General features: G+C 43.6%; 1 protein-coding gene across 1 annotated transcript; it reads right to left on the minus strand.

Annotated features, from left to right (window-relative positions):
* Positions 1 to 904: 904 nt before the first annotated feature.
* On the minus strand, positions 905 to 2,662 carry LOC137315047 (probable G-protein coupled receptor 139). The gene is made up of 2 exons (XM_067980001.1): positions 2,599 to 2,662; positions 905 to 1,842 (listed from the first exon to the last, which is right to left on the minus strand). The coding sequence occupies exons 1-2, from the start codon at positions 2,660 to 2,662 to the stop codon at positions 905 to 907; spliced, it is 1,002 nt and encodes a 333-aa protein (XP_067836102.1).
* Positions 2,663 to 11,722: the final 9,060 nt, after the last annotated feature.

The raw sequence follows: 11,722 nt of genomic DNA on the forward strand, positions 1-11,722 counted from the left end.
TGTCGGTAGATGCCAGTGTTATACCTGTACTGGAGCAGTTTGGCTCGAGGCGTGGATAATTCTGGAGCACATGTCCTCAGCACGACAGCCGGGATGTTGTCGGGGCCCACAGCCTTTGCTGTATCCAGTGCACTCAACCTTTTCTTGAAATCACGTGGAGTGAATTGAATTGGCTGAAGACTGACTTCGGTGATGGTGGGGATATCGGGAGGAGGCCGAGGTGGATCATCCACTCGGTACTTTTGGATGAAGATGGTTGCAAACGCTTCAGTCTTGTCTTTTGCACTCACGAGCTGGACTCTGCCATCATTGAGGATGGGGATGTTAACAGAGCCTCCTCCTCCCGTTGGTTGTTTGATTGCTCGGGTGGAGGGTAAACGCCTACAAGGACTGGTTGAAAATAAAAGAAAGAGGGATTTGCATTTATATAGCGCCTTTCACGGCCTCAAGACGTGCCAAGGCGCTTTACATCCAATAAAATACATTTGAAGTGAAGTTACTGTTGTCATTTTGGCTGCATATTCACACGAAGATTACAGAAGAATTACAAATAACCACGATTGTAACATCCGTCATTGGTTCGACACTAAAGGAAACTTGATATATTAATTAAACTGGGCGTCTCATTCCAGTACCTGCAGTGTGAAACAGTTCACGCTGAAGACCTCATGTTCTACTCCACTACTGAAGCTCAGTCATGAATGTTTTCTTTGAATCTTGATCGGGAAGCGCGCTGTACTCGCAGGGAACGGTTCTGTTCGCCCTGGGAAAGCAGCCGACATAAAACGCAGGGCAAAAATGGAGGACATGTTTTCTGATAATTGTTAGTTTTCACAAGGACAATCAATTTTCGTCCTGACAGGAAGACGGCCATTCTAAGATGGTACCCGGAAGTACTTGAGTTCTAATTAAGACAGGAAGCTTTGGTATATTTTTTCATTTTTTTTACAAATATCAGCATAACTGTCCAAGGAGATTTCATCATCTGCTTCAGCTCTTCCCTGAATTTCGTTTGGGTAGCTGCATAAATACACGTGTTTGTACAGGAACTCAAATACATGAGCATAAATCCGGTTTCAGTGGCGATGTAGGCAGGAGCTGCATAATCGGCTTGATTATGCACGGTGTGTGTCAGTCTGGTCGTTAAAAAACTAACGATAGCTGTCAGCCACAAAAGTATAAAACTGCCCGACACAGTGAACAGTAAAATGATGGATTTCCTTCGGTTCTTCATCTCTGGATCGCTCTGATTCTCACTGCTACGACCCCGGAGTCCCCTGCGGGCTCTACTGGCCTCTAAAATACATCTGACTGTCAAACAATTAAACAGTAATATCAAAGAAAAAGGAAGCCATGCAACGAAAACACTTTTTAACCAGGAGTACGCTGCACCCACAGGTGATGAAAAAAAGCCCAGTCTGCTGTGGCAACCCCAGTGAACACTGTTAATTATTCGGTCAGGTTCATATGCAAACCAAAAGGGGATGTTCTCCAAACAGATCAGGACAGAGATGGTTGTGATAACGGCAGCCGCAGTTCTCACTGTACAATACTTTGTTTTAAACTTCTGACAACATATAGATACAAATCGGTCAAATGCGAACGAGACTGTGAACCACACCGACATATCCAGGGTAGCGGGATTCATGCACAGAATGAACTTACAAACGGCAGTGTAGGACAGGAATGAATATGGAAAGCGATAACTGAAAATGAAATACACGATTACATTGAAGATAATGACCAGGAGATCTGCTGTTGCCATGGTCACCATGTAGACAGAGATACATTTGGAAAGGCCACAATTTCCTTTGGAGAGAATCACGATTGTCACGAGGTTCGCTGTAAGAAAGAGGGACAAGAGGTAAGTCACGGGGACAGTCAGAGAAATCTCACAGCACATTGTGGGGAAGTATTTCGATGTGATCTTACTTAGGTTTATACACACGGATTCTTTTAGTTGTACACGAGAGCGCTGACGACATTTTGTTTAAATGAAATAAATCATTGAAACTCAATGTAGAGAGAGTGAAAATCTGCCGTTCTTCCAGCACCCTTCAGTCAGCCGTCGTCAAGAAGTAAATATAATTTCACAGTAATTACTGGAAAGATATGAATTCAAATAAAATATTCAACTGCGATAATAACGTTCAGTTTTGGTCGAAACTCTGGCCTTTTTCTATTAATAACCGCCCCAGGAAACTGCTCGGTAACAGAGCGGCAGCTGGTGGAACCGCGAAGGTTCTTTGCAGCCGAGGAAAGGGGAGCAGGTCCCTGAGCGGCAATCAGTTCTCAAATTATCTTTCAACGGCCCCTGTTGGTGGAGGTGACTGCAGTCTGGGGAATTATCAACTTGAAGTGCACAGGTAACAAAGGTACAAATGAAATGGTTAACAAAGACACCAAGCAACACATTCTATCGTGATCTATGAACTGTTGGCGGGGCCGGGAAATCCATTGCTATAATTCCCGCTGATATTCACTCATTTATCCCGGTGGATCAGTGACTCTGAAATGAGGACATTCTCGGAATTTGTCACATAATCATTAACAGTGAGATAGTGAACAACTATGAAACAACAGTTTATATTGACTTACCGGGAAAACCAAAGGCTGCGAGAACTGGGTAGTAAATCTCCTTAATATGAAGAATTGTTGGCATTTCCATTTCTTAGAAGAATATGTGAATTCTGTCCGGCTTTACGGTTCCGATTGGAGTTCATCTGAGATCCGAAAATACTCCCCCTTTATAGAACAATTGGTGCCCCGTTGAGAAAATCAGTTTACACAATAATTGGCGTTAGTTACAGTCACTTAACAAACAAGGAGCAATTAACTAATCCAGTGCACCCTGGACGCCAAATGGGAAATTACACAGGACAGTCCGTGAAATTATTTCTATTAAAATTCTTGAATGGAAAAAAACGTCCCAGAGGGAACGGAGTGTGCGCATGCCCCGTGAACCCCGAGGGAAACATCCTCCCGGGTACTCTGTTAGGTTCGTGGGGTTTCATATTAATTGATTGAAGTCTTGACTCATTCATTGCATCGATGAAACACATTTTGTACTCTGATGATGAATGTTGATGACTCGGCTATAATATTACAGGTGGCGACTCTACAATAACATTACTGATGGTGATCCTAATCTAACATGAATGATGGTGATCCTAATCTAACATTACTGATGGTGATCCTAATCTAACATTAATGATGGTGATACTAATCTAACATTACTGGTGGTGATCCTAATCCAACAATACTGGTGGTGATCCTGCTCTAACTTTGGTGGCGGTGATCCTACTCTCGCATTACTGGTGGCGACGCTACTCCAACATTACTGGTGGTGACCTGACCATAACATTCATTATGGTGAACTATTCTCAGCTGACTTGTGGTGACGCTACCATAACACTACTCTTGGTGACTCTATCTAACATTATTGGTGGGGAACCTACACTAACATTACTGGTGGTGACACTATCTTTACATTAAATGTTGTACTCCTCCTCTAACATTGCTGGTGGTGACCGTACTCGAACATTACTGGTGGTGATCCTACTCCAACATTACTGGTTGAATACCTACTCCAACGTTATTGATGGTGAACCTACTCTCGCAATACTGATTTAATTCTACTCTAACATTACTGGCGGTGATCCTACTCTAACTTTACTTGTGTAATCCGACTGAAAGATTGTTGTTGTTGATCCTACTTCAAAATACTTATGGTGCCCCCACTCCATCCTTACTGGTGGTGAATCTAATATAACATTAGTGATGGTGTTCCTACTCTAACATTACAGATGGCGACCCTACTCTAACATTACAGGTTGTGAATCTATTCTAAAATCACTGATGGTGACCATACTCTAACATTACAGGTAGTGACTCTATTCTAAGATCACTGGTGGTGATCCGAGTCTAACATTTCTGTTGGTGATTTTACTCGAATATTACTAGTGGTAGCTGTTACCTGTTCACTGCTACTGGGCCGTTTGAAACCGAAACTGCCGGTGCCGAACACAGCTCGCGTCTCAGAGCAAAGTGACTCTTCACTTTATCACCCGGAGCAGCTGCTCGCGGGTCTGCTCAGGAATTTACGGGTGGGGAAATATTTATTCGTTTGAAATCGATATTTTACAATTATTTCTTGAAAATAGAGTTTGCTGTGTCCTGGTGAATGTGTTCAAAATGCTTTTAAATACATTTCAAGCGAGAGATGGAGAAATACACAGAAAGAGTGGACACACAATTGGTTCCAGCTTAGTGTTTTTCCAATTCTGTTATTTTCTTTTATTTTCTGTCTCTCACTTTTTCTTTATCTTTCTATCTCTGTCTATTTGTCTCCTTCAGTATCTTTTATGTCTCCCTCTCAGTCTATTTCTTTATCTTTCTCTTTCTCTCTCTTTGTCACTGTTTCTCTTTATGGCTGTTTCTTAATCTCGATGTGTGTGCCCTCTCTCCCTCTCTGTCTGTTTCTTTCCCACTCTCTGCAATAGAAAACAGAACAATGGAATTGATACTGAGCCACCTTACCCCATGGGTCCCTTCACATGCTGACTTTCCTAAACCTGAATGGACGTGTGGTTAAGGCGTTGGATTAAAATCCAGTGCATGTGCATTTTAACCTCACTCATGGTAGTTTTGATTAACGATGAGTTTCAAGTTTACTTTCACGTCCACTGGTTGAATTTTGACTGAATCTGCATCAAAATAATCAGAGATTTAACATCGATCGAAGAGAATGTTCCGTATTTATCTCTGATTGTTTCTGTCTCAATCCAACATTCCCTTATTTACTTTTATTACTGATTGTCAGGAGACTTTCCTAATCAATAAATTTAAATTTATAATTAACCGGAACCCCAGCCATTTCCGGTCCCAGTTTCCGGTGCAGATAGAAGCACAAGTCAAGCAGAGCCCGTCCCCCTCAGATATTCACTCCGTTGGTACAGCGAGGCCGGCCGTGCAGACACTGACAACAGACGCAGATCCCAACGCCTGAATCACTCCGGCATTCAGGGAAATGCACCGAAATATCCAACCGCTCATCAAGGCACAGGAGCTGCAGTAAAACCAATGGACATGGGCTCGGGATTACTCACTTTAAATAAAACATCGATGATTGGAAAACATCAAAGGATTGGGACCAGCGAAAGGATTGAGAATGGTCAATAGATCGAGAATCATCAATCGATTATAAACTGTCAATTGTGTTAGAAAGATTACGGTTTTGGGGAATTAACAATAGCTTGGGAGTCATCAATGGATACGGAAATATGAATTGTATGGAGACCACGATGATTTAGGACAAGTTTGAGAAAAATACTTATTTTCATAACATCGAAGATATCGAACACATCACTTTCTCAATCAGTGTCTTTTAGTGCAAAAATGAATAGAAAAGTGCAATGAATACTGAGCCCAAGAATCGCTAGTCATGGGGAAACGGCTCGAGCAGAATTGTTAAATATTCAAAGTTCACGGGGAGTTTGATATTACAGCTAAGATTGCGAGAGACAATGGCCTCCTGATGTGCTGTTTCATTCGATGAATCTATGATTCTATTATTTCGTTAATGAATGGCCTTGATAATTTATAAGATTACTTCCCCAGTTCTTGATTCCCTCACCAGAGGAAAGTGTTTCTCAGTATCTGCCCTATCAAATCATTTTTCATTTTAAACACTTCGATCAGGTCACTCCTCAATCTTCCCTACTCTCGGGAATACTCACTTGGTTTATACAGACAGTCCTCATAATTTAACCCGCTAAGCCCCGGTATTATTCTGCTGAATCTGCGCGGCACCCACTTCAAGGCCAGTATATCCTTCCTGCGTTGTGGTGCCCAGAACTGAACGCAGTATTCCCGATGGGTCTGGCCAAGGTTCAATACGACTGAAGCATAACTTCGGCCCCTTTGTATTCCAGTCCCCTTGAGATAAAGGATAATATTCCATTGGACTGTTTGATGGCTATTTGTCCCTGTCTATTAGATTTTCATGATTTGTGAACTTGGACTCTCCAATCTCTTTGCTCCTCTACAGGTCAAACTTCTCACAATTTAGAAAGTACTCTTATTTTTCCGGCTTGGTTCACACTTACTCACAACATAAGAACATAAGAAATAGGAGCAGCAGTAGGCTATCCGGCCCCTCGAGCCTGCTCCGCTATTCAACAAGATCTTGGCTGATCTTCTAACTCAACGCCATTTTCCTTCAATACCCCATATCCCTTGCTCCCTTCAATATCTGGGAATCTATCGATCTCTGTTTTGAATATACTCAATGACTGAACGTCCACAGCCCTCTAGGGTAGTGAATTCCAAAGATCCACCACCCTCTGAATGAAGAAATTTCTCCTCATCTCAGTCCTAAATGGCCTCCCCCTTCTTCTGAGACTCTGACCCCTGATTCTGGACTCCCCAACCATGGAAAACGTCCTCCCTCCGTCCACCTTGTGGAGTCCTGTAATAATTTTGTATGTTTCAATGAGATCACCTCTCATCCTTCTGAACTCTCGAGAATACTGGTCTAGTCGACTCAATCTCTCCTCATACGACGATCCCGCCATCCCAGGAATCAGTCTGGTTAACCTTCTTTGCATTCCCTCTTAGGCAAGTATATCCTTTATTAGGTAAGGAGAACATAATGTACACAATAATCCCAGGTGCTGTCTCAACAAGGCGCTGTTTACCTGCAGTAAGACATCTTTACTCCTGTACTCAAATCCTCATGTAATAAAGGCCAACGTAGCATTTGCCTTCCTAATTGCTTGCTGCATCTGCATGTTAGCTTTCAGTGACACAGTACAAGTGACGATACCGGATTTCTTTTAACGTTAGTCTGGTTCAGCAAAAACTGATGCGAATACACTTGAAAGTTCAACACAATTTTATTAGCTGCAGCTGACCTGATCTGCAGAATTGATTTCAACTCTTGACAGAGTCTGGTCAATCTCATAGAACAGGCAAAATTACATAGTCAGATCCACACAGTTATACATTTTCAGAGTGGGGTGGGACATGATTAGCGATGGGTTAAAACCAATCATAAGCTGAGTCTAGGCAAGCCATACTAACTGACATAATAACTGACCACTCACAGGTGATACCTGTTCATGCGTAGGTCAAAGGAAAGGGAGTCTTGCTTATCTCTGGCCTGGGATGTTTTTCGACCTTTTCCGAAATAAGGATCCATTCATTAGGTAGCTGCAAAACAACACTCCCTATACCTCCCTACCCCAGAATTCAGCTCTATCATATCTCTTCGCTTGATTAATCACAAAGCATACTTATTCATAAAGGAAATTAATAACATAAACGGATGATCAAAGAAAAGCTCATTGAAAAGCTCATTGTTCTAATTCTAGCTAGCAAAATGGGCTACTTATATTAACCCCTGGTTTACCACACTGCCATTTTGCTATGGAGGTATCTTACTGAACTACTGAAAGCTTACTACATATGCATTTTCATTAGAGGGGCACCTCGTAGGTATTCTCATTCCCCCTTTTATCATTTATGATAACTAATCTTTGCTTAATCAACAGTTCTGCTTGGGCAAGGCTTTATACTCGGATTTGGTTCATTGTTATCTTGCAGACAATTTTGATGCTAAGAACGGTTATGGCGAAAATGAGTATTGCTGCAATTAGGATAACCAATCCATGCACGAGATACGCTCCCCATGAGCTACTGAAAAGCCAGTCTAGCCAACCTTCTCCTGGGGTTTGGTGTAATTTCTTTACGTCGTCCCGTACGTGCTTAGCCAGATTAGTTATGTTTTCTCAGTTATCTGGTATGTAGGTGCAGCACTCTGATCCAATCAGCGCACACTTTCCCCCTTTTTCGGCCAACAAATAGTCTAGAGCCATGCGAATTTGCAAGGCCACTGTACGCATGGCTATCATTTCGGCGTTAATGTCCTGCAGTGCGTCTGCTGTTTCATTAGCTACCTGTTCTAAGACGGAAGCGATAAGCCGAATTTCCTTGATTGTCCTGCCCACCCCATGCCCAGGGAACAAAATAGCGAAGAATCGTTCTGTCTCTGTGATTTCCCTTTTGAGTCGGTAATGGCGATGATCTGCTAGGGAGGGCAAGTGATGGATGTATGGCACCAGATATCCCAAATAGCAGGACCCAGTCCATTTCGGAGGCAACCATGGGTATGCCTTATGGCCGCATATGAAATACGTACCATTGTAGGCTGTCAGATTGGAGGGCAATTCCGTGAATGCGGGCACCCCGTCCGGTCCCAGAGGTTGTTCCCCCCCCCGGAGTCTGTGCTCAAATACTGACCCATTTCCGCAGCCGGTCCATTGGATGGTACTGTCGCTGGCGTACAGTGTCACATTGATGTATTGAGTACAACTGCTCCAACCATCACCTGTCCTCCTGTGGTGTTTTTGGACAGGCATATTATCCCCTGGGGCCTTGACGTGTTGCTGAGAATCAGGAATGGGGGCTTATGGGTCCAATTGTAATTGGGTTGGTACCACCCCTGAAATTTGATCCCACACTTGGTGTGGTTGGTATATTCTTTCCATTGCTCCCTCACTGGAAATGGCACTGTTAGATCGTTTGCTTGCACATAGCCATTGTCCCTAATACCGTTCCCGTCGGTTTCATTCCGATTTATCACCCATTCCGCCATTTCTGGGGAAGTTAGGGGAATCGTCCTTAGAGGGATACCTTCCTTGGAATGGGTAGGGATATGGGAGCAAACCCAGCAGGAGGACATGTTTATGCTTTGGGCATAGAGATGAGACATACAGAGAAAGGTATTCAAATACAATCCCCTAGATACCCGACACACAGAGCGCCTTATCCTTCCTTTAGAACATGGATCTGGGGCTGGGAATTCACTTTCGTTTCTGTGGCAAACAAAATCAAATTTGCATTTAGTCCGGTAACATGGTAAGCAACTGTTAATTTCTTGTGCTCCCAATATCAGTGTGCGGTAGGGCTGCCGCAAGAGCCCGGTAGAGGCGTCCACCTGGGTGACGTTCCATATTCCGAATCCATCTGGGTCGTTGCATCGAAGTACGTCTCCTGAGCATAGGTTGTATATGTGTTCAGGCTGGTCGCGTTGACATGTATCCTGTTTGTTCACTCCCAGGGTCAAGCAGAGTGCGAAAGAGGAGATCCGCAGTCAGGCTTTCATGGCTGGTCACGGCACCTGTATAGGAAAGATTTCTTGAAAGAAAAGAGAAGTTAGCATTTTAAATTTAAAACGTGGGACTGATAGTTTTACAGTGGTGGAGGTGAACCCAGACACTCTTCCCCTCTACTTTCACAGCGGTAGGGGTGGTGAGTAAGACTTGATAGGGCCCCTCCCAACGAGGTTGCAGTCCTTTCCTTGTCCAATTTCTGATTAACACGTACATTCCCGGTTCGATTTTAGATGGACTGGTTATCGGAGGACGTTCGATGTAAGCAGCTCGTACACGAGAGTGAAGGCTTCTCAATGCCTTAGTTAATGATAAAATATAGTTAGTCATTTCTGTCGTCAAGTGGTGAAAATGGACGGCCTTCGGAACGTTTTGATTCCACGGGGTCTTGAGGGGTCTACCTTATATAATTTCAGCAGGACTTAACCGCATTGCCCCAGCCGGGGTAGTACGTATCTGAAATAAGGCGAAAGGAAGAAGTTTGAGCTAAGTAGTACCAGTCTCAGCCTGCAGCTTAGCCAGTTTATTTTTCAAAGTCTGGTTAGCACGCTCAACCAACCCAGCGGCCTATGGCTTATAGGCACAATGTAGCTGTTGTTTGATGCCCATCAGGGTGCAGAATTCCATATTCACCTGACCTACAAAATGAGGGCCGTTATCTGAACTCAATTGATTTGGGATTCCGTATCTAGGAATGATCTCCTTCATCAGAACTTTTACAACAGTGGAGGCTTTATTATCCGTTGTCGGATAGGCCTCTATCCATTTACTAAATACATCAACAATAACTAAAACATATTTATAACCCTGACATCTTTCCAACTCAATGTAGTCCATTTGGAGGGTCTCAAAGGGACCTTCAGGTAAAGGGGTTTTTCCCCTTTCGCAAGACACTGCCTTTCCAGGGTTGTGTTTCCGACAAATAAGGCAACGACTGCTGATGCCCTGGGCTAGGGCTTGCAACCTAGGATGCCACCAAGTGGCCAGCAGTGTATCGCTAGCAGCTTTGGCCCCACAATGAGTTGCAAAGTGTATACATTCAATAACCCATACTGCTAATTCATCCAACATACAAGTCTGCCCCGCAGGGGTAAGCCACAATTTAGATACACAGTCATAAGTACAACCAAGTTGTTCCCACATTTGCTTGTCACCGCCAGGAGCGTCCTCCTGTAATTTAATGACGTCTTGGATGGTTGGCATTGGCTTTTCAGAGGGAGACTTGCTCTGGTTTGAGCTTTTAGTCTGACTCATCATTCTCGGGACAACCACCCTCTGTGTTTGGGACGCTTCCTTCGCTTCCCGATCCGTATATCTATTCCCTATATCGACTGAGGTCTGTCCTGTCGTGTGGGCGGAGCATTTCATAACCGAGATCTGTCTTGGTAGCATAAGGGCTTGTAATAAATCTGAGACTAATGTCTGATGGGAAATCTGCGTACCTGCAGAAGTCAGAAATCCTCTGTTGATCCATAACTGTCCAAAATCGTGAACTACTCCGAAAGCGTATCTCGAATCTGTATAGATGTTCACACTCAAGTTTTTCCCTAAAATGCAGGCTCTTTTAATGCAAACAGTTCCGCTTGTTGGGCAGAATATGGAAACTCAAAAGCAGCAGATTCAATAGTTTCACGGTATTGATTCACGATTGCATATCCCGAAAGTTTCTCCCCAAAGGAACCAATAGAGGCACTCCCATCTACATACATAGTTAGGTCTGGATCCTTTATTGGGACATCAGACAGATCGTCTCTGACAGAGGTGTCTTCCTTAATTAAAGATAAACAATCGTATCCTGGGTCAGTTTGTTCAAAGGGTGGTTCTGTGAGAAAACATGCTGGGTTGATGGTAGTACAATGTTTAAATCGCAGCTTAGGATTATTCAGGAGATATATCTCATACTTATTTTGTCGGGCCATGGTAAGATGTTGAGTCTGCAGCTGGCCTAATAATGCAGTCACCGAGTGTGAACTGTATACAGTGATGTCCTGTTGTAAAGTCAGATTAGCAGCCGACTGCAGGCTATTGTAAATGGCCGTTAAAATCTGAGTACAAACTGGATGTCCCAGTGCTACCGGATCTAGTTTCGAGGAGTAGTACGCTACCAGTCTATGCTTGTCTCCATGTTTTTGAGTTAGAACAGCAGTCGAGCAATCAGTGAGGAGAGTACAGTACAACTGAAAGGGTCTGTCGTACAGGGGTCTCCCCAATGCGGGTGCTTGTGACAAAGCTGCCTTTAATTTCTTGAATGCCTCTAAGGCGTCAGAATCTAGTTGAAATTCGCCCGCTTTGTTGGTATATGGCGTTAATAACTTAGTCTCCAAGGCAATATTAGGAATCCACTATCTGCAATAGTTTACCATTCCCATCCACTGCCGTACTTCCTTTGCAGTGCGAGGTACAGAGAATTGACAGATTGGTTCAATCCTGCTTCTTTCTAAGCCTCGCTCAGTTGCTGAGAGCAAGACGCCAAGAAACTTAACCCTCTGTTGGGCCACCAGTGCTTTCGATTGGGATACTATGTACCCTAGCGAGGATAAGTGATTTAG

The sequence above is a fragment of the Heptranchias perlo genome, unplaced genomic scaffold (genome assembly GCF_035084215.1).
Source record: "Heptranchias perlo isolate sHepPer1 unplaced genomic scaffold, sHepPer1.hap1 HAP1_SCAFFOLD_53, whole genome shotgun sequence".
NCBI classification, from domain to species: domain Eukaryota; kingdom Metazoa; phylum Chordata; class Chondrichthyes; order Hexanchiformes; family Hexanchidae; genus Heptranchias; species Heptranchias perlo.